We start from the raw sequence: 23,955 nt of genomic DNA, 5'->3' as shown, positions 1-23,955 counted from the left end.
TCAGCCTTCGTGCTCACATAAACTTTGTGTGTATGTAAATAAATAAATAAAGCCAGATTGTACATTATGCTCGGATACTTTATTACGCCGTTGGGTATCGTATTTCGCAGATCGTGTATCGAATCTGAAGGTATGCACTTCTATATACGGCCTTTTACTTTTATAAGTTGAATCTCACGCGAGTTTGTCATATATGAGTTTAATTGCACTCGAAACGATAAGAAAGTCATTGATGCGATTGCAAAATTTCTTATGCTGCGTACACACCGGCCCAGCGAAGGCTAACGAATGATATTCATATGTACTAATATCTCGCCAGTACGCGCCATTTCATTTTTAGTCTATGTACATACGTAGTAAATATATGTAGATGAAGTTTTGTAATCATGCGAAGATTTTGACTGATTTGAACTCAGAATCGATCACTGATCACATTTTCATGATGTAGAAAAAAATGTGCGTGTCTGTACGTCAGTGTATTTTGAGGAGTTTTTGAACACCGTGCGTTCTATTGAAATGAAACTTAGTATAGGTTACCGAAATTCTCATCGATACCCCGTACATTTTTGAGTTGGCCGGAAATGGTACCTCCCCTTACAGGTGTCCTCTTTTTTAGGTTATCCTCTTATATGTGTCCTCTTTAAGTTTTTGAATTCAATTAACAGTTAATCAAATTGGACTGAAAACTTTTTACGTATAATAGAAATTGTAAATTTTATACCCTAATATTTTTTAAATATTAGCGTATAAATATATTAAATATCATCGTAAGTCGAGGACTACCTGTATATGATTGTTGATGATGTAATTTTAGCTCAATCTCGAAACTTTATTTAAATTATGTGTATTCTGTTTTAACTTTCGATATTTAATTTAATTTTTAATATAATAATTATGATATTCAATTTAGATTTTTTAATTTAATTTTGTATTTCGATATTTTTTACGCCACTGGTGCCAACGAGCGTTTTATTAATTAACCAAAAAAATACTAACGCCATGAACGTGCGGTAGCCATCGCCGAATATCGTGCGTTAGCCTTCGTTGGGCCGGTGTGTACGCAGCATTACAGCTCCATTAGGAAAAATGTGGTAGTCAAACTTTATAGTTTAAAATTGAAAATTGCATTATAGGTAAGGCTTCCGAATGAAAACAAGTTTCGATACACTTGTGCAAAGTGCATATTCTTGAAATACTATTGCAAGTATTGTGTACTATCGTACTGTTTATATAAAAAGTGATTGTTCGAAATATGTATGTATGTATGTATGTACATATGCGATAAAAAGTGATTGTCGTTGGTTCGGATTGAAACCTTTTTTTTTAATTCATGATAAAATGGGTGTACGTGTCATAAAAGTAGGCTGATGATGGATGTATACATACATCTTTATTATTATGAATGTTGCATATTTTATTTATTCGTGTGATGATTGACTGACTAGCCTTTATACATAGTTGTCATTAAGGAAGCCATGGATATAGCAATTTTTCGTCCGATTTGTCTGCTGTAGAGATAGCTGGTGATTTTATTACGCCGAATCGTTCAAATGTTTTTTATTTTGATTCAATAACGTTTTTTTTAATCAAATTGAAAAATAATCTCGACACGAAGCCCCGCTACCTACTAGTTTGTCGTTAAGATAAATCTTCTCGATATTTTTTAATAGATCACTATCTGTCTCAAAATGGTATTTTTCTATTTTATGTAGATATTAATGTCATTAAGCAATTTTTTAATTTATCGCCCAGCAAATTGGTCATTTTCTTGAGCAATTGTTGGTCAATTATATGTCCGTAGACCCTTATTGACGACGAGCAACTAGTCTCTCAACTGATGAGGATTTTTTATCGCGATACAATACAATCGGTCAAATTACTTACATCATACATAGTTTGTCGCAATGATAAATCTGTATGATTGTTTGATAGATCGCTATGTCTGGTTCAAAATGTTCTTTTTCTATTTGATTTTAGATCTCATTACGTCATTGAGCAATTTGTTGGCTTATCTCCCAGCAAATTGATTGTTTACTTGAGCAATTTGTTGGTCAATTACTATATACATATGTATATATGCATAGACTATTTTTAATGACGAGCAACTTGTATCCCAACTAAGAAGGATTTTTGTTCGCAAACGATTAATTTGACAATAAGTCAATTCATCTGAACTAAATATATGTATAATACTATAGATACATACATATATAGGTATATCATATAATGACAAAGTATGTACATTTGTTTGTCTGCACATTTGATAAGCGAAGTTGTTTCTGAGAAACGAAGTTGAGCGATTTATCGCTTGATAAGTTGCTCGGCGAGTGCTCTCTTTTATCCTTTCAGATATCCCTGTGTAATTTTTCATCTTTTTTTGAACATCATTTGAGAACTTGACTTAATCGTTGAATTTCATTATTTTATTTATGCTCAGAAAGCTTGAATCAATATACCAGTGTTCATTTAAGCTATCGACAAGTGTGTTCACAACATTTTTATTATTGACATTATCAGCAGAGCTGAAATTCTTGACCCAAAACATTTACTATCAAACTCTTATGTGACGAATTATTACATAATACAACATTGTCGCGTTTGATTCAAATCAACAAGTGCTACAACTTATCTTCCGATAAGCATCGTAATTGAAAACCGCCAGTAGGTATGTAGGCGACCGGAATGAAGATGTTATTTGATTGTTTATAAACAAAGAGTTAATACAAAACACCCATTCATGGTTTAACTCCTTCGCGACATCACGAGTGGGCGCAATCCACGCATTGTTATTGTACTATCAGTTAACCGTACCCAAAAAGTTAATTACACATTCGAAGTTTTGGGTATATGTACTAAGCATGCAAATCATCAACTGCTTACTATGTATGTATGATCGAAGCGAGCATTCCTAACACGTTGAGCGCCGCACGTCATTAATTGCGACCTCGGACTTAAATTGAGCTCAATTAGACGGGTAATTGTGATCGCATTTTGGTCCCTTTTGGTGCATTAGATGCATGTGCATCGTGGGGTACGACCTTCTGATACACTTCGTATGACGAGCGATACGTCAATGGACGTTCACCTGTCCGTCCGGTTGACAGACAGGTCGGTGCACCTTTTGAATTTAGTTGCGGTACCGTTCGTCGTCTAGCGAACCGGCAACTACGGTAGTTCATGGGTTTGAGGTTCGCCGAAACCAGACCCCATTCAACACAACAAATGCCATTCCGTAACTTGTGCACACGTGTGGTTAATCGAATTTGCCGAATGTGCGGTTTCGAGCTTCGGTCAGGTGGAATTGGTCGAATTTGCTGACTAATTGATATGTACAGAATCAAAATTTCAGGACATGCAAATGCTGAAATTTGTGTGCGTGTTTTATGGTGAGTTTATATGTGGAGAGCTGCTTTTAAAAACCCCTCTTGCCTTAAAAGTGTAAGGGGATAATTTGCACTTATAACGTAAGTACAAGTACAAAGGCACGGCAAAAAGTGGTACCTTGTTATTGATTTTTAAAGTCTGTTGTTTTATTTATGTTTTGTTGACCTTGAAGAGCTAGAATAAAGGTGCAGACACAGTGGTACGCGGCATGTGATTTTTTTTAATACATAATTTTCACATGTAAAAAAACGTCAGCACGACTGATCTGTGCTATGGCCATCCAGGCCAAAACTCATGTTTTCGGTGATATTTTATCCTTGGATTGACATAGGTTTGATATTGATCGATAACGGCGATTCCCATATTTTAAGAAATTTCGATATAATAAGACGTTCCTCGTTCCACCAACTTGCAATATCAGACACATTTTCTCAAAGTTTTTGGTGTATTTTGTCGTCGAGTTTGTATGTATATACATATATGCAAAACACATATGCGATTTTTTTAATACGTATTTTGCGAGATAAACATTAACTATTAAAAAAAATATAGTAAGAATTGATTTTTAAACTTTTTTTTATATTTTAAAGGTATGTTAATGAATGATCACAAATGTCTTGTATATTGTATGCAAAAATATTTTTGTATATAATATACAAACTTCTGTTTAAGCAGACGAAAAGTTGAGAAAACGAGTCTCGGGATATTGCAGGTTGGTAGAATGGACCGCACCGCGAATTAATAAAAGCATGAGGATACGCCCATCACAGTTGCAGTATACCTTTGTATAGTATAGTATGCAGCATGGCGTACTGTACGATTCAGTGTGTCTGCGCCCTAATAGATTCGGTACACGGATTGTATGATGAATAAATATATACATACGCGTAGCCACTTTTACGAATGCATCTTTTTGGACATTTAATACTGAAAATAAACAAATTTCATATTACCTAGTCCATATTACTCTATTTGCATCGATTTTTAATGCAAAAATATGTCTGTATATAATTTTCGGTAATTATCGATAGCCGAATTTTGTATTGCAATCTATAGTGGTGACATAGTGCGTTGGATAGTTTTTGCCATTTTGATGATGAACCGTTTCAACAATGAAATCAGATAAATTGGAAAATTTTGATAGGAAACAATAGACATGTCTGAAATGTAATGAATATTCACCAGCACTACAGAAATACTCTGAATAAATTCGTTTCAATCAAGGTCAACCCACGGGATCGAACCCGAAAATCTCTTGGTGGGTAGCATTAACGCAACCACAAAGATATGCTGCTGGATATTTTTTATTAGTTTTAGTAAAAAAGATAAGTTTCTTCATTAGATCGAGTACATTTACTGTAAAATTGATTCTAACAATCAAATCTCGGATGTAATGTTTTACACAAATTTAATGTATTTTCAATTTATACGTTAAATTCATTATCATTCTTTCAATAAAATGTTACACCTAACGTGGCCACAATCACCTTGAAAGCTCAACATTATCGTATTGTTACTGAATAAATATTTAACTATGATAGGTTAGTAATAATAGCTCGCATTGAATGAACAGTGAACATCAATGCAAACAAACCGGCTGATATGATATACGTAGTTACTTCAATTGAATTTTTTTCAAATTGAAATTCAGTTTTGATATCATAAATTGTATTTTTTGCTCATTAAACTTTGACTTATTTCACAGTATTATATCATGTCTATGTACATATGTATGAATGCGTCTCATATTAAATGTATCTTTAATTAAGAATTGCATCCATAGCAGGCGAACATATTACGAAACTTTGATATATAAATGAACTTATATAGGCACTACATCTTTTTAAATTGCATTACTGCTTCTAATAATATGTACTTATCAAAATGCAACATAAAATAAATTACCGTTGAGCTCACCTACGCTCACTCTGCCCCCGATTATTACGATAGTTGACGTTTATCAATATTCCTAACATTTCATCATGATATGAAGGACTTTCTCGAGGGTTTTATAAGTGTCACAATTTGTCCAATGTGCTTATTTATTGCTTTTACCTCTTAAATTCGATGTCACACTGTGTAGGCAGTGGAGTGGCCACCTTTCTAGCGTTGAGCTTTCGCCCACTGTCGAAATGCCCTGGGCCCTTCCACGCACCATCACTTCTTAATTTACAAGAGTAATGTTCGACTATTTTCACCTACAGCCACCCACGTGTCGAAAGATTAATTGGGATGCACAATGCGGTCTGGCGTTTATGATGTATTCCCGTTTCGGATGTTATTTTTTGGAAAGCACTAAAGGCGTGGGCTTGTCTTCGCCGATATTTTATCGTACTTGTGCCAGTGCATATACCGTGTTTATCATTTTATGAAGCGATCATATAATTTTATGATACTTTTTGATTCGCTTTGAATCCCACAATAAGGGAGAACTAGGCGAAACGCAGGCTAAGCTGGAACGCGTAGGTAAGTTGATTAAGTCATACTCGTTTCTTGGTATATAATGAGAAAGTACTTTAGTTTGACATGATCTTCATAACATCATCAAAAAGTTTGCCAGATAAGATTTAAATTAAATTTTTTATTCCTATACGGTAACGTTGCACTGGCTTGTACGTAAATTTTGTAATGCTAAAATTGCACTTTTTCAGTGAGAGATTGAACTGTTTTATCGACCATAAAGGTCGATAAAACAGTGAAATTTGTGAAATTTTAATATTTCCATTTTATGAATGAATTAAGTTGAGCGTGGCATCACACAGAGAGGCACGTGGCACGTGGCACGTGTTTTTTTACTAATCTCTTCTTAGTTCAGAATCGATTTTGTCGTGTGACGAAGTTTCGGTTCATATTAGTTAGTTTTGAAAAACGGCTCAAATTCCTTGTATTTGCATAGGTTTGACAGTGATCGATAACGGTGATTCCTATATTTGAAAAAAATTAGGAAAAACTAGGTCGAAAAAACCCTGTGGAATTTTCACCACAGGAGACCAAGAACGTGCCCATGCCGTTCGATTCAGTGTGTTTCCGCCTTTACTCAGGTCGGATAACAGCCTCCATAAACACCTGGTGCCACGTTACGAGTAACGTCCGAGTTATTCGTTCGAGTTACTCGTTTCGTGTCAACCCGGTATTTTGGTTTAAAAAATTTGACGCAAAGGTAAATTTGTAATATTTAAAGATTAAGATAACATATAAGTATTTATTTTAGTCAGAAAATATATTTAAAAGTCAGGCTAGTAATATATGTATTACATCCAAGATTTTTAAAATTTAATATGTTATACCAGTGGTTCTTAACCTTTTCAGTGAGCCGCACCCCTTTGAAACTGAAATTATGTTCCCGCACCCCCTTGAAAAATGAGTGTTGGAATCTTTAATTTAGAAAAATACATTTATTGCAAGCTTTTTTTTCTCTTAGCGCACAGATATGCTATTTGATAGGACACTTTTAACAAGGGCTTTTGAATTCTTGCGCCACATAATTTTTTGATTGTATCAAATCGAGCCTTCTTTGACTTTAAGATGATCAGACTATGACCTGCACCTTCACCACCATGCACATTGTTGAAATGTTCTAACAACTTTGATGGTTTAAGATTGGAGTTTGAAAACATCTTGAAACATAAGATGCATTGAGGTCATTGTGTACCATCTTTTTCTGTTGTACAAGTGAATCCGTAACGAACATAATCGTCTTTCCATTGGCGTTTTTTTGACATGGAGGGGGGGGGGTTTACTAATGGGTTTTAATAATTAGAAAGAACGTATAAAATAATAATAAAATGTACTTCAAAATTTTGCGAAAAAAAATCTTACGTTTGTGTGACCATTATATCCTATTCGGGCTATAATGCTCACACAAAAGTCACTGAACAAATGGTGGGTAATGTTTGCAATCCAACTTTCGTGTGTGTACACATGATAGTCTCAAGAAGTTTTTTGCTATCTATCTATAGTTTTTTGCTATCTGCCACTGTCGCAAAAACGATTGTAAACAGTATAACAGTAGAGACAACGGTGTGGAAATTCTGAGAAAACTGTCGTTATTATTTGCGAGAAATGAGGAGAGAGCTTAACGCGATATCCTGCCATACATTATATTATTTTAGTTATAGCTATCCAAGCGCTTTCGTCACGAAAAAATTGGCCGATGTCATCGAATATTAAAATAGTTTTCAAATATCACAAAACCAAATTTATATTATTATTAACGCCTCCCGCACCCCCTGATATGCCTTCTCCCACCCTCGGCTAAGAACCACTGTGTTATACATTATGTGGTAACGGCAATGGGCGGGTCACGTAGATAGAAAAATGGATGAAAGGTGGAAAAGAAGTGCTGGAATAGTACCCAAGAGAATGTGAAAGGTGTACAGGATGGCCGCAAGGAAGATGGGTGGACGAAATTGGAAAAATGTGTGGGGGTGAGATGAATGAGAGTTGCGCTAAACAGAGTTGAATGCAAGCTAGTTGGAGAGGCTTTCAACCAGTAGTGGATGGTTAATGGCTGTAAATGATGATGATGATGGCATATTATGTGAAGGTAAAAATTAAGGTGATTCGAAATATGCCTGACCCACAGAGAGTCTGTTACCAAAATGTAGTTCGATGATCGTCATTGAACTGAACGATTGCCGGAGTTGGCACAATGTTTTGAATTTAGTTGTTTTTACTTACTTTCTAGTTGGATTTATTAAGTGTCATGACTTTGTCTAGCTCGGTGAATATTTGTATTTTTTGGCCATTAGTGTAAAGAGAGCAATTACAATTAAGTGGTTCGAGGACTTCAGGCTTAAACATATTAGTTTTGGAAAAGTACATACACAGATGAGATGTTTGACAAACATTTAGTTATAATTTTTTTTGCATTAATTTTGCAAATTTACGGTCAGAATTGGTCGTTAAACGATTTCGGCATTGCTCAACCGAACGTGACATCATAAAAGCGATTCCAGGTTAACGATCCGACTCTCCAAAGTATGCAAAGGCAAACAAACTAACATAGTACGAATGTTTTTATTATGCGGGACATAACTTTTGTTCGCTAGGAATTATTGTGCAGCACTCCTTTTATTCTCAATTGAAAACTAGTTGTACGCAACAAGAAGAATTACTGTCGTTTTGTGTAACATTGTCGTCAGTGACGTCGCTAGCGTTACAGCATTTCGCGTAACAAAATCGTCATGTGCAAATTGTACGACCGGAATATTTATACACTGTGACACAATCGTCGTTTTCATCAGCGATCATTAGTACAATTAGTTTGATTAGAAATTCAAAAAAAGTGTTGTTGGAATTGTATGATATTGTAACGGGGTTCGCATTCTTTAATTTGATCCGAAGTTTTCTCTATAATGACGATATTCGGGAGAAAACGTGTCAGAAGGTTCGATTCATCCTATAAAAGGAAACTTGTTCGGTTGTGCAATATCGCCAAAACCTGTTGTCTCTCCTCAATGAATAGTGACTTGATCTCGTTTGAAGGGACCTTTGTCTTGTGCGTGTGACATGAAAACCTCCTTTTTTATTTTTTTATCCAGCTCAATTTTGAGATATGTACATGAATGCAGGTTCTCATGTCAACAAAAGTTTTTTATCACGGCTTAATGTCAGTGAATCTACATATATTATGTGAACACGTGTGCGCTAATAGATGCTTACCAATATTGTTAGTTAGTATTTTCATGCATTTTTTGAACATTTCTCATTTACAAAACCTTAGCTTTCATTGCATCCATTTGTCAAAGTACCACGTTTTGAAAATATATATTGCTTAATAAGTAGTAGTTTGAAACTAAAAGCTAAATAGATCATCATAATCTTAAATTGACTCAATTTTTCCGTAGTATGTAATACCAAAATATTTATACATACATATACCTAGATACCTCTATTTAACAACTTACTATAACACTCAACTGTCATAACTTATACTTTGATCGGCATAGACTAGTGAAATTGTATTTTCGTCTATAATAATATAAATCTACTGGTTAAAGTCTATTCAGAATATGAATTCCTTAAAACGCAAATGAAAGTATATTTTCACTGTTGGTATGAAATCACTGTAACATATAGCCAGCAGAATTGCTCGGTGGTTGGGCTTTTGCCTAGCACCGAGAGGTCGCCGGGTTCTATCCCGTGAGTTGACCTCGATTGAATGGAATTTATTCTAAGTATATTATCTGTAATGCTGCTGGTCAGACTTGGATATTTGTGACTCCAGGCCGATCGTTTCCTATCAGAGTTTGCCAATTTATCTGATGTCATTGTTATATATGTAAATATGTGTAATTGTACCGTAAGGACATGAAAAATATGTCTAAATAAATAAAAAACTAAAATTTTATTTAGGCCAATTATTAAATTAAATTAAATTTTATTTTATTTAAAACTAATTCTCCTTTTCGGCAAATAAAATAATTTATGAATAATACAATCGAAATGGTCAGCTAGTATTATAAATGGTCTGCAGCCATTAATTAGTATGTTTGTGATCAGTTAATAAATTAAATGGTCTGGAATTAATTTAAATGATCAGTAATTTATATCAAAAGGTTAGTATTTTAATGAAATGTAATTCAAAAAGGTTAGTATTTTAATTTAATGTAATTCTTACATCAACGATAGTCGGAATTAAGATAGTCGGAAAACATGAAAATAATAATCGAATCATACGATTCGAAAATTCCTGTAAAATATACATGAAATATTTTTAGAAATAGGCTTCAAGCTCAAAACAAAATGCAAATATCTTATTATGTTTCAATATTAATAAAAAGTCTATGGAAGTACCAAAATTAGTCCTTGTCAAGTTACTTGATAGAGTATTTTATCTCGGTATGGTCCAAACACGTTTTACTTGACTCAAGTATGTAGAACAGTGGTGTTTAGACCATACCGAGATACCAGAATCAGAGAATTTAGCATATGTGGTGTCTCACAATGTAACATATTACTTTTACTGACCGTTTAATGTTTTACTGACAACTTTTATGTATATTATTTTTTAAATTTGGTAACTGACCATGTTTGTATTTACCTACTGACCTTTTTTTTAACCAAAATTTTTGTCACAGTTTATTTCGGATGTAAAATTTAAGAGAATTCGTTCAGCCCTGGTTTTATCATTGTATTGTTTGTGTTTATTATTCAATAAACCTGTTGATTTAAAGTTCTACTCCCATAAACCTTCACCTGTGTGGTCTTTAGGTTTACGGTGAATCTTTTGAAACTAATCAATTTGTAAACTTTACCGGTTTAAACAAGTATTAATGACTTTTAAATTCAAATAAACGCATGTTAATTGGTTTTTTAAACTTCGAAGATCACGAAGCGCCGTATATGTACATACATGAATATGTATGGTACGTTTGTAATTTTATTGCCGTTTCATAAAACCAATTTATTGCATGTATGATGATGAGAAATCATATATTGACAGGTAATTGAGCAACCGGTGATATTCTTAAATTATATTTATGGTCTTTACAAAACGATGCACCATATGTTCGTATGAACCGAATTGCACATTTATCTCGAAACCATGTTGAATAACGGAGTTTATATAACTTGCGCAAATTTAGAATATGATCGTTGATTGTTTGTTTGCTTATTTTCGGAAGACAAATACACGATCATACCATTTTTCCGGACACGGATGCATTTATTAAATATTTACCGATTTGTTCATATTCTGCACACGTTCGCAATCACTAAACCTGAAGATGTTTGAATTGTCTAGAAGATTTTAATTTTTTTGGTCAATATCAGCGTTACTTTCGCACTTAAAGATGTTACGCGTATACATTTTTTATTTTCGTTATTATATACATACATACATATATGTATAAATGATTCGTCTGAAAATAAGGCGTTCATACATTCCGTAGTACTCGTAAATTTTTACAAATATTTACTCTATTCTTTGGCGAACTGTATTCACAAGTGTATCTACATAAGTTTGATTATTTATTTCCGACCAGACGAATACAGTTATTACACTAGTGGATCCTGAAATTTTGAATTCCCCGCAATTTTTTTGCTTTTATTAATTACACTGAGCAACAAAAACTCACGTTTTTTACATCCGGAGCATAAATATATTATATTAAACATAAATAATATATATAATTTCGAAAGACTTTGTATGTAACTACAAATGTACATATGTAACTATTTTTGGCTCGTAGAAAAACAAATGAATATTCCAATAAATTTAAATAAAATAAAACTATTTAAATAAATTTAATAAAATATTTACTATTAGATTGACCATGTTTTAGCGGTTTATATTACAAATACCGAGCGAAGCCGGGTAAAAACACTAATATATTACATACATATATTAAAGAAAAATATATTATAATAAACATATTACTAATCAATCGTTACTAAGTTTGACTCACTGAATTCGAATTTGAAAATGATTTTTGTCGTTTTCTTCTCATTGATGAGATATAAGCGTTTAAAATTATGCGCAATTTTTTCAGGTTTTTATCTTTTGCATTTTATAAACGATATATATAATATATATATATATAAACGATATAAAAAAATTACATTTTATAAACGCTCAGATCTCATACGTGAGAAGAAACCGACAAAAATCATTGTCATATTCGAATTCGCTGGGTCAAACAGTAAATATTAATTATTCTCGGCTCCGGTAATTTTTTTTTGTTACTGAGTATTATTGTTTAATTAAAAAAAATGTATACAAATTGATTTGATTATATATCGTGTCTATTTTGAGGAAAATAAATATAATAAAATCTGTCAAAAGGGAATTATTTAAAAAAAATGTTTTTATTATATTTATAGGAATTTTTCGTCAAAATTAATATGAAACTTGAAGCATTAATGCATATAATTTTGCTTTAATTGAATAAAAATAATTGTATATTACTTAACTACATATATGTAGTTAAATTTTATCTGTAATTGATTATTCCTGCTTATGTACATAGTAAAATTGCACACGTTTCGGATTTTGATTTTTCTTTGTTTAGAATTGGGTAGTTTTTCAGTTTCTTTATACGATGTCATTGTCACGGCGATTAGGATAATGATTGCTTTTTTTACGCCAGTCTAAAGTTTGTCGCCAAGTTAATTTGTTTACGTCTTTAGTGACATAACTTCCCAGCCTTTTCCTGTTGTAAAACCATTGCGAAACATTACCAATTCTGTCTACGTATTCCACATTTTAGCATCCACCTGCATGTACATCTAATCGGATGTACTCGTGTAGTTGTTTTTAAACACAAAACTTCATTTCCGCGGTTCGTTGAACCGCAAGAATAATATATTCTTGCTGAATTAACATATAATGACCATTCATGGTTGATGGTTATGAACATTTAACATGTCTTCAATTATATGTATGCATATAAAGCATTAAGGTTTGTTTATACCAGTATAGCTCAAGCCGGTAAATGTAAGTAAACAACAGTACGAACAATATTCTTTAGAACATTCTACATGGACACATTCATGTGTTCCGTAATGTGTTAGTGACGTATCTGAAACAGCAGTAACCCAAGCGATCTATTCATATTATACATACGCGGATACCACCGAAACGTATCAAACAGATACGTTTCGTTTATTTACGTATCTGTTACGTATATATTTCTTTGGCCACTGTCTAAATATTCACGCATGACGTGACGTCATATTTTATTTATTTATTTGTTTTAAAATTTGGACCATTATGGTATTACAGGAATTCCTAATGCGCCACAATGATCAAATTACAGAAATTAATATATTAATTAATTAATACAGAAATAAATACATATTATGCATACAATTCATAAAAAAAACAAAGTTCAAGCAATTAAATGAGTCACATAACATAAGATAATATTTAATATAAGGAGAAAAATTATGAGTGTCTAGTATCAACAGTCAGTACCAATATATATGTATATACAGAAATTAAAAGTCATAGTGGCGAGTGCACCCGTACTTTTGAAAGTGTTGCCATGTGTATTTAAATATTTTTGGAAACTTCATATGGTGGCAATATTGACTCTACGATAAGACGCAAGCAATATTGTGCCATATCGTCGCGCTCTATAATGTACTCAATTTTGTCTTGCACTCGTCCAAAACAAGTACATATGAACGTGCCGAAAACGGAAGGTGCTGTATAGTATGAATAGAAGTAGTCTTTTCCGTGCAGTGTTGTGCCGAGCTGTTGACGTGCGATGTTGAGTAATATTATATATATGATGGACCTTAATACTTAGACAAATTGTGCATATGCACTTCATTTTTATTTTAATAATCCAGTCCATTATATTATTTACTAGTGTTGTGCACGTTGATTCCCACGGATGGATTCAGAAAGGAATTGATGCACGAATTAAATTCAAGTTATACATATGTTATATATAAATATAATATAAGGTAATTTATAGGCGCGCGCGCGCATTTATTAGTAAAAAAAGTTTAATGCGCGCATTACACACTCGTCGATCCAACCCGTTCGCCCGTTCGAAATTATGAATGAACGTGTGTGTGTGTGTGTGTGTGTGTGTCTTCGTGGATGTGTGTATATGTGTATGTTAAATCCCCATACTGGTCGACGCGTCTGCCACATACCCACATTCCCACATACATCCCGTCCGTTTTTATATATATTATTTTGACTTTGCTGAACTGATTAGATTTCAATAAGTGACGAAGCGTGTCACCAAAGCCTTTATTAATTTTTGTCTCATAAATTTTCGAATGTGGTCACGTATTTTGACATTCAAAATATATTATGTATCACATGTGGTTCCATGCTATTCTGTCATGTTATGCATCATTAATTTAACATATCGAGTCGGTGCCCATATATGCACACCTTAATAGTTCTATTGTTCCATTAAATAAAAAGGTAGTTCAATCAAAAATATAAACATATTTTTTTGTTACAACTATGAATCAATTACCATAAAAATAGTAATTCAGTAATTTTTACTATAAAAGGAAAGTATTACGAAGATTTTTCTATTTTAGAATATTTTATTTTTATTTTTATTTGATATATCCCAAATTGAAATACCCCATCGATATTAGATCACAGGATCTTCTGTTCGTTTTACTTCCTGTCATATTCTCATTGTGCATTCGTATTTCACCGGATGATGTTCACTTTTATCTATTTAACATATTATTTGATGTACAACTGTAAGATTATTTATACCATTTTCGCTACTGATTTATATTTAAAAAAACTAAATTATTATTCTATTTTTGTTGTAGATGAGAGGGAGGATGTCCAAAAGAAGACGTTTGCCAAATGGATAAATTCCCAATTGGTCAAGGTAAGTTTTTTGTCAATTATGTTTATTATTTTATGCACATAATTTTTGGAAACAATAATGCTTGACTTTTTATATCAGAACAACAAACAATTAGTGGACGATTTATTTCTGGATTTACGGAATGGAGACCTTTTGTTGTCTCTCTTGGAAATATTGACAGCTCAACAATATGTAAGATTATTTTTATAGTAATAATATTTTTTTACGATGAAAGATTCTAATTTTTGATTATTTTTTTTTCAGAAAAGGGAAAGAGGTAAAATGAGAGTGCATCATTTGAATAATGTAAACAAAGCTCTCAGCATATTGGAACAAAACAGCGTAAAACTGGTGAACATTAGCAGTAACGATATAGTCGATGGAAATCCTAAATTGACGTTGGGCTTGGTGTGGAGTATAATTCTGCATTGGCAAGTTCATTACCATCTCAAGGACCTTATGTCGGAATTACGACAGACCAATTTGGAAAAGACACTTTTGGCATGGTGTCGACAGAACTCCAAAGTATATTATTAAAATCTTCATTTGTTTTACATGGATCTATGTATGAACGTAGTGTAGACATGATTTATATGTTTTTAGAATTATGCTAATGTAGACATAAAGAACTTTTCAACATCTTGGTCGGATGGATTAGCTTTCAATGCCCTCATACATCGGTGGCGACCTCATCTTTTCGATTTTTCTAGTATTGCTAAAAAGCATCCTAACGCTAGATTAGAGCATGCGTTTAGAATAGCACAAGAGCATTTAGGAATCGATAGATTGCTAGACCCAGAAGGTAGTACAATTTAATATAATAATTACAATATTTTTATCACAAACTTTAAATGTACGTGAATCATATTTTTCATTTACTTTTAGACGTGAACACTTCCGTGCCTGACAAGAAATCAATTATGATGTACGTCATGTGTATGTTTCAATCGTTGCCACATTCTGGAGAGGATGTTGGCGATATTGATGTGTCGGTTAAATCTGATACGATGAGCCCACTGGCTTCTCCAAATCTTGAGGTATTTGAATGCATTTTTGTTTAATGTTAATGTGATTACAAGGTAATGTTTTTTACGATTAATGTGATTTGATAATTTCAGTCATCGCACAGTCGACCTCTATCTTTAGTCACAAATGCGTCTGCCGAGCTAGGAGGATATGGTGCTGCATTAGAAGAAGTTTTGTATTGGCTTCTGGAGGCTGAGGATAGACTTAATTCTAATCCTAAGATCACCAATGATTTGAATAAGATTAAAGAACAGTTTCATAACCATGAGAAATTTATGATTGAACTGGCTGAAAATCAAACAAGAGTAGGCGCAGTTCTTGAAGAAGGCGAAAGGCTTTTGGGCGAACAGTGTTTATCTCGCGACGAGGCTGCCGAAGTAAAATTGCAAATGAGATTACTACGAGGCCGCTGGGAAAGTTTGAGAGTTAGAGCCATGGATCGTCAAACACTTGTTCATACATCTATAATTAAAGGACAGCAGGATCAAATCGACAAGTTTAGGTGAGATTCATGAAAAAAAAAAAAATTTTACTTATAAGAAATTGGTTTATTTTTTTTTCATGTTGTATTTTTAAAGGCAATGGCTTACACAAACTGACGATAGAATTTCTCGTATGGGATCCCTAAATGGAGGACCAAAAGAAATATCATCACAAATGGCTGCTGTTAAAGCTTTGCATACCGATTTACAAAATCAACAACCACTGGTAGATTCGCTATCTACTTGTGTCGTGGTCGTTGATGACGATCAGCAGGATAATGGTATCTAGTGTTTGATGTTAAAGAAAGTTTGAACTAGTTTTTTTGTAATGTTTTATTCAATTTATTTCTTTACTTAATAGGTGTTTGTGAAATAGAAGATCAGCTAAGAGCATTAAGTGAAAGATGGGCTTTAACTTGTCAATGGACAGAAACTCAGTTGAATAAACTTCAAGCTCTGCAATCTGAGTGGAAAGCTTTGGATCAACAATATGAAAAGTTATTACAATGGATCAATGACAAAGAAATACAACTTAAACAAGTAATTCTATCATTGTATCGCATTTGATGACTATGTATGTTTTCCAATATTGATTTTATTTTACTTTTAGATGGAAGCAAATCCAGCCAGTGAAATCGGTGAAGTACTCGAACGCATAAAGCAATTACAAATTATCAAACATTCTATGGACATACAGCAAAATACTCTAGTGTCACACCAAGAGTTGACAAATAAACTGCTAGAGGATTCGAGTGTTAAATCACTCTGTATTTATATTGATAGAGTAGAGTCTCTGCAAGATAAATTTGATGCATTGTTTTTGATTATTGAAATTCAAGAAAGAAGGGTAATTATATTTCAATTTTGTAATCATAATGTACATACATATGTATGTATAAAAAATAAAAATAAATTTGATAATATTTCAGATAAAAGAGTTAGGTTTTGAATTCAATGTCACCGAAAATGTAAATTTCGATCCATCTATGGACTACGAGGTCACTAAAACGATTACTACTACGACAACAATCGAAAAGACTGTATTGTCTCCTGAATCTAATAAAACAAAAAGTTTTATAGACCATAGTCAATCTAAAAAACCGAGGCTATCAGGTAATAAAGCTTTGGAAGACTATCAAGAGGAATATAATAATTTCCATAATTGGTTGCAAGTAATTGAGAAATCTTTAGAGAAGTGTAAGAGTAAACTCGAAGATGACAATGTAAAATTGGAAGAAAAGTTCAGGACTGTGAATGAACTAACTAATGAGTTTGATAAACAAAAACTTGATATTGAAAACGTTGAGAAGTGTCTTAAAACGTTGTTGAATACTTTAGACACTAAAGGCAAAGATAGTAAACTTGTCACCCAAGAAAAAGATGTTGAAGGTCTTCGAAATCGATCAAAGAAATTGCAAGAAAGTATTGATCACTCTCAGGACGTTATGAAATTCCTGAACGAAAGGAATACCTTTTATGTGGAGTTGCATTTGTTAGAAAAAATATTAGAAGGCTACAAAAAATGGATGGAAAATGCTTTTAAACCTCCCGTATCAAGTCAGCATTTGGATGAGTGTAAGAATAAATTGAATTCTTTGAAGGAAAATGAAAAGAAAGTATTGAATATTCAGGAGAAATCAAGGAGTATCTTATCTCAACATTTTCCAACTATTGATATATCTAAAGTCCAGTCAGACACGATTAAGTTGAATGAATTATGGCAAAGCGTGTTGAATAACATCACAGACAAAGAGAGTGAATTGGTAAAAACTTTAGATACAACACCTCCAACAAGATACAAGGAAGAAGTCTTATATTTATTAAGTAAAATAGACAGCCTTGAAGGAGTCCTCTTGGCAGAACATGCTGTTTTGTCTGATAAAAAGAGTATGCAAAATAAATTGAAAAATTTGAAAGACATTGAGTCAGGATTGACTGAAGCAGACGAAGCTCACACTTATGTTAACTCTGTCGGCAAAAATCTTTTTAGCAGACAAGGATTAGATGCCCAAGGTGAAAGGTTGAGATTTGAGTTAGATGATCTCAATACTCGCTGGACAGACGTGAAAGTTATTTTGATGGAAAAAACTACAAAGTTATCCAAAGGTTTGTACATTGTACTTTTATTTAATTTATTTCTTGAATGTGTAGTTCGATATACATACATACATACATACGTATCCATATATTAATCAATTTTTATTTTAGGTTTTGAAATGTTAGAAGAATTTGACGTCGAAACGAAAAACATCACAAAATGGTTAGACGATATTGAAAATTCAACTGCAAAAAACCGTGAAGTCCCAATTGGTAATTTGGAAGCATTAGAAAACAAATTGGTTGAGAGTAATGTAAGAACATATTTAATGTATTTAAAGTACATATGTTTGGTAACATTTTTATTTTAAGTATTAATTGACTAATTATTTTATTTTAGATTGTAAAAGATGACATAGAAATACATAAAGCAAAATTAGTGAAGGTTAATGGAACTGCTAATAGTATCCTTGAAAATTGCGAAAATTCACTATCAAAAGAGATTCGCTACCGTGTTGATATTTTGAATAAGAAATGGAAAAATGTTGTGGATAGTGCTAATCAACAAAATGACACATTAAAGCGAGCATTTGACAAGATTCAAAGTGTTGTGAATCAAATTGAGGACTTTGAAAAGTGGTTGATTGTCGTGGAGAAAGAAATACCCCTGGCCGAAGAGTGTAATGTCTCGAATTCAAACGAATTGTTCCAAATGAAGTCTAAATTCCAAGCTCTCAAAGATAAATGTGACAATCGAACAGAAGAATTCCGCAACTTGAATGAAACTGGTATAAATTTAATACTTTTATATAATAATTTTAATTTTAATACTTAATATTTATAAAAAAGTATTGACCATATGAATTATTTGTTACATGGATAATTCTTTCAGGAAATGATATTATGTTGCAATCAGATGGGAATCCTCTAACAGACCTTGCCAGAAGGTTTACTCATCTTAATGCGAGATGGACTCAAGTAACGGATGCTATTTATGAAAGATATAAGTGAGTTCCTCATATTTCATAAGATTTTTGAGTGTGACATCTACAAATTTGATTAACTTTATTAATTTTTCAATTAGGGTATTGCACGAGGCATCTCACGAATACGGTGAATTGCGAACGTGGCTTTCCCAAGAAGCATCATGGTTAGATGGGTTGCAACGTAAATTATGTAGAAGTCCAAATGCACCGGCAGATGCTGAAGAAATTTCTGATGAATTATATGTTAGTATATGTATTCGAAGGATACGCATATATCAAATTTAGTGTTTTGGAAAATTAATTAATGTATTAATTATGTTTAAGGATCTCGAAAATTACATTCGAAACCATCCTGATGATCGTCTGTCGCGGATACAGAGTATCGGAAAGCAACTAGTGGATGCCCATATTATGCCACAAGTGATTCGAACTGAAGTTGATGGAATAACAGATCGCTGGAATTCACTCAAAAAACAGGTTACATTTCATTTTAGATTTTTCTGTCTTACTTAACTATGATATTTTACTTTGAACTCTTGTCTTTATGCCCTATTCTTCTTCCAAGTTATATTCATCAAATAATATTTCTAAACTTTACTATTGATATATTTCTTTCTTTACTTACTTATACATAAAGTGACAATATAATCAAAAATCTGTATTTCAATTCTTCTATATGTTTATCATATAAAACTGCATGATACTATCGTGGCATGAATGAAACTTTTGACAGGCGTCTGCCCGTACTCAACTTTTGGAAACGTCTGTGAATGAAGCCACGAAATCTGAAGTATCCATTGTTAATATTCAGCAGTGGATACAAAATGTCAACTGCCTGCTGAATAGTCGTTTGGACAGTGATATCACAGCGCAAGACTTGCCTGATGACTATCAGGTTTGAAATATTTCAATAGAGCTGGATTTCAATCATTTTATAGCCTATTGCTTGTGTATTTTCGTGTTCATGCTATATGTTTTACTTTGCTTTATACATTTGGTAGAAAATCACTGCTTTTAGTTTTCGAAATTCAAGCATGTATGTACTGTCTACTGTTAATGCATTATGTAAGATTGTTTTTTATTTGTGCAATTATTTTGACTGTTATTATATATATTTTTTTTATTTATTGGTGTGTGGGTCATAGAAAATATTACAATACATACATATCATGTAAAAACTTATTAAAAACGAGTACTATTTTATAGTAGAGGATTTTATATATTCACATATATATTGTATTTTGTGCACGTGGAAGTTATCTGCAGATTTAGTCATTTTTCTATTAAAAAATGTAGTATTTGGTTAATTATTTAATACATTTTTAAATTTAAATGTATAATTCTTACAATTATATTGCATGGTTTTTATTAGATTGTATTACGTATTTTTAAAACTAATTCCAACATTTCTGAGGTTTTTCTGTCACTGGAGTACTGAAATATTGTTTTCGAGTTGCCATATAAAAGTATTAGTGAGCGGAAAAATGCACTCTCGAGACATCCAAACTGTCAAAGATGCTCAAGGAGAACTAACGCAACAGAATTCCACAAAAAAGCGTCAAGGGGTATTGTATGTTATCCGAGGGTGCTGCCCTTTTTTTGTGGAATTCTATTGCGTAAGTTCTTTTTGAGCGCCTTTGAAAATGATGACTTCTCGAAACTGCGCTACTATTCAGTGCAATTTAGTTCATCTTTCCGGGAACCAAAAGTATTCATAAGATGACAGGATTACTTCTCGAAAAATAACAAGTTGTAGTTAACGCGTAATTTTATTGGTGTGTAGAGATTGATCGAAGAATTTGAAGCCCAGAGAGTAGCATTGAATGAAATGGAGGGTCAAATTAAAATTTACCAAGATGCTGGTAAACAAGAGGCTGCTACAAGACTCAAACAACAACTGGATTTGTTACGGGTAATTTTTATTTACTTTTTATTCAGCTGGTGGCGATGTCTTGTTTTTGATTATTTTATATTTTAGAAAACTTTTGCGACTTCCGAGGCATTACTCGAGTCATTTGGAGGCAGTGGTAACAGTATTGAAGCTCGTTTGACTCGTGCTTTGAGGGAACTGAGGACTGTTCATCGTGGATGTGCTTTATTAGAATTGGCCGGAGCGGAACCTGAAGATGTAACTGGTCAACTAAAGCATTGTCTGGTTAGAATAATTTTCAAATAATTCTACTTATACGTTGTTTGATTTATAGCTTTTCTAATTTGTTTTGAATTAAATTATTTTCTTTTTTTGACATTTGGCATATTATTTCGGGTTTTAAATTTTGGGATTGGTTGTTACGCTTGGTTGAGATAATTGGCTATAAATGATGTCAGTCGCAACTATGCCATTGCCAACAATACGAAATGCTCACAATTGAATCAACAACGCTTTAAAATGCCACTACAGTTAGAGATCGAAATTCGACATGTTTGACGCGATTATTGTTTGTGTTGTGTTGATTTTAATTTTTTTATTTATTCTTTGGCAGCGATTTTATCGCACACTAAGTGAATTGAAATCCGAAATCGAATCGGTGATTAAGACTGGTCGAAAAATGGTGGAGGAAAAACGTGTGCAAGACCCGCCCGCCTTCTCCAAAAAGATAGATATGCTCAAAGAACTTTACAATAAATTGGGTGCTCAAATCACTGAAGCCAAACATATGTTGGAGAATGCTCTCATCATATCTAGAGAAATACAAAACGATTTGTCGTCACTGAACAAATGGTTGGATAGTTTGGTCGGTGAAGATGGGAAAAAGACATGGGAATTAGAAATGTCAAAAATGGAAGCCATTAAAGACAAATTAAATTCTAATTATTTAGAATTCTCAAAGAACTGTGAAGCTATTTACTTGGAGCCATTGAAAGAGTCAATCGATCAGACGAACGAACGCTGGGAATTATTAAAGAAATATGGGGTTCCTGAAACAGAAACTAAAATTGACGAAAGTGTGACTCAATTTTTGAAAGATTTAGATGAGCAAATTAAAAATGTACACACGTTATCTCCAGAAAAATTAAATGAAATTAAAGTTAACTTGGATTCGAAGAAGCATGACGATCCGCAGGTTGCCAAAAAATTGAAATTGATGCTGGAAAAAATAGAGGTGAGTTATTTGTACATAAATATATTTTTATTCCAACACAAACATTAACAACTTTGATTTTGATTTCAATATACTATGGTAGGTTTTTGAAGTAGAGATTAATCTTTACTGGTAAATAGTCACCTTTATGTATTTCCTATAGAAATTTTAATATGCTGTATTTAAAAAGTGCCATAAGTAAAGTCAACATACACGAACATTGTGATTATCTTAACATTAGAGCCATTTTGCTTTTCAATCATTCGCTTTTGCTTTAGTTGCACTCTATAAGTTTAACATTGTTTTTGTGGTTTTGTTTGTTTATTTTTTTTATAGATTATATTATCATTATAATATTATATATAAAAAGCCTTTTCTTTTGACATTGCTGCTTTATATGTTTTGTATTGTAGTTTTATGGGTATTTAGTGGATTGTTATTATTTTATTATTATACCTATATATTTAGTATTATTATATCTGTTTGCTTGGTTAATATTTTTACTATACAATAACATTTATTCTTTTAATTACATCTGTACATTTTAATATTAAATAATTCCAATGTGTTTATTTACATATGTCGAGAAATATTAGGCATACATATAAAATGTTCATAATACTTGTAATGATTTGAAGTTTTCAAATATTGTATTGTTATTGCAGTATCATTACTATGTAAGATTTTCAATTGTAAATATATGTATATGTATGTACATACACGTAGTGTATATTTTATTGAAGGTATATTGTATTTATTATTGAAATTTCTTTTTAAAATTTGCTAAAAAATTCGAAGTAGATTTTTTTTAATCATAAAATTAAAGGTATATCTTATTTTTATATTTTGTAGAAATATAAAAATAAAATTTTAATTCAAACTTGCATTATTAATATTTTTATTATTAATTATTCTGTTATGGATTTGCAGTATTAAATAATAATGCTTCCAATTTTGACTAGTATGATTATTAATCACCAAAAAAATGAAGTACAAACTATTTTATAATGTAAATTGCTGTAATTATTTACTATGTATGTATATGAATGATTTTTAAAATTAATTGAAATTTATGATAAATGTAATAAATTTCATCCAATTTCAATTTATGTAAACATACATACATATATTATTAATCTCGATTATTTAATATATTTTCTTCATCTATTCACTTAATTAATTCGAATTATTTGGTTTTAAATGACCATGTGGTGTAAAGGAATTTTTCAAATGTAAATATTGTGTATTAAAAAAAAGTTTGTGAAGTCTTAATTTATGCGTTTAAAAACTCTGTTGGTGTAGGGAAAGCACAGCTTATAATTTCACTTTAAATTTCATTCGCAAAATATCAACACGCTAATTATATCTAATTTTAAAATTTATATCATAATATTTTATTCCTAATAAATTCAAAATTTCATGAGAACTTTAATTTGTATCATCTCATGGAATAAATTGAATCATACAAATGGCTCTAATATTACATATAAGTAGTTTCTTTACCTGTTTACAAAAGTTAAAAATGGTTTTTCTTTTACTGCCATAGTTTTAATTTGAAAAATTAAACTTGATCACGTTATTATTACCCACGCAATGGAAAGTTACAATGTTAATTGACTGTAGGTGTAATTCATTAAAAAAGATCTTAATTAAAATT

The 23,955-nt window shown here is 32.1% G+C and overlaps 1 protein-coding gene across 1 annotated transcript in view; it reads left to right on the top strand.

The window, feature by feature from the left end:
• Window positions 1-23,955, top strand: part of Dys (Dystrophin) — a 580,264-nt gene that overhangs the window by 28,082 nt on the left and 528,227 nt on the right. The window contains exons 3-21 of the mRNA XM_077434849.1: window positions 14,644-14,705; window positions 14,784-14,876; window positions 14,949-15,209; window positions 15,288-15,486; window positions 15,570-15,721; window positions 15,803-16,212; window positions 16,289-16,473; window positions 16,554-16,732; window positions 16,803-17,039; window positions 17,122-18,298; window positions 18,401-18,543; window positions 18,630-19,017; window positions 19,122-19,236; window positions 19,314-19,458; window positions 19,540-19,692; window positions 19,949-20,110; window positions 20,999-21,127; window positions 21,194-21,370; window positions 21,699-22,319. Of these exons, the coding sequence (XP_077290975.1) occupies window positions 14,644-14,705; window positions 14,784-14,876; window positions 14,949-15,209; window positions 15,288-15,486; window positions 15,570-15,721; window positions 15,803-16,212; window positions 16,289-16,473; window positions 16,554-16,732; window positions 16,803-17,039; window positions 17,122-18,298; window positions 18,401-18,543; window positions 18,630-19,017; window positions 19,122-19,236; window positions 19,314-19,458; window positions 19,540-19,692; window positions 19,949-20,110; window positions 20,999-21,127; window positions 21,194-21,370; window positions 21,699-22,319 (4,988 nt within the window). The remainder of the gene's footprint in view (window positions 1-14,643; window positions 14,706-14,783; window positions 14,877-14,948; window positions 15,210-15,287; window positions 15,487-15,569; window positions 15,722-15,802; window positions 16,213-16,288; window positions 16,474-16,553; window positions 16,733-16,802; window positions 17,040-17,121; window positions 18,299-18,400; window positions 18,544-18,629; window positions 19,018-19,121; window positions 19,237-19,313; window positions 19,459-19,539; window positions 19,693-19,948; window positions 20,111-20,998; window positions 21,128-21,193; window positions 21,371-21,698; window positions 22,320-23,955) is intronic.

This window comes from Arctopsyche grandis, chromosome 7, assembly GCF_051622035.1.
Source record: "Arctopsyche grandis isolate Sample6627 chromosome 7, ASM5162203v2, whole genome shotgun sequence".
Taxonomy (NCBI): domain Eukaryota; kingdom Metazoa; phylum Arthropoda; class Insecta; order Trichoptera; family Hydropsychidae; genus Arctopsyche; species Arctopsyche grandis.
This window is presented reverse-complemented; position numbering and strand designations above follow the sequence as displayed.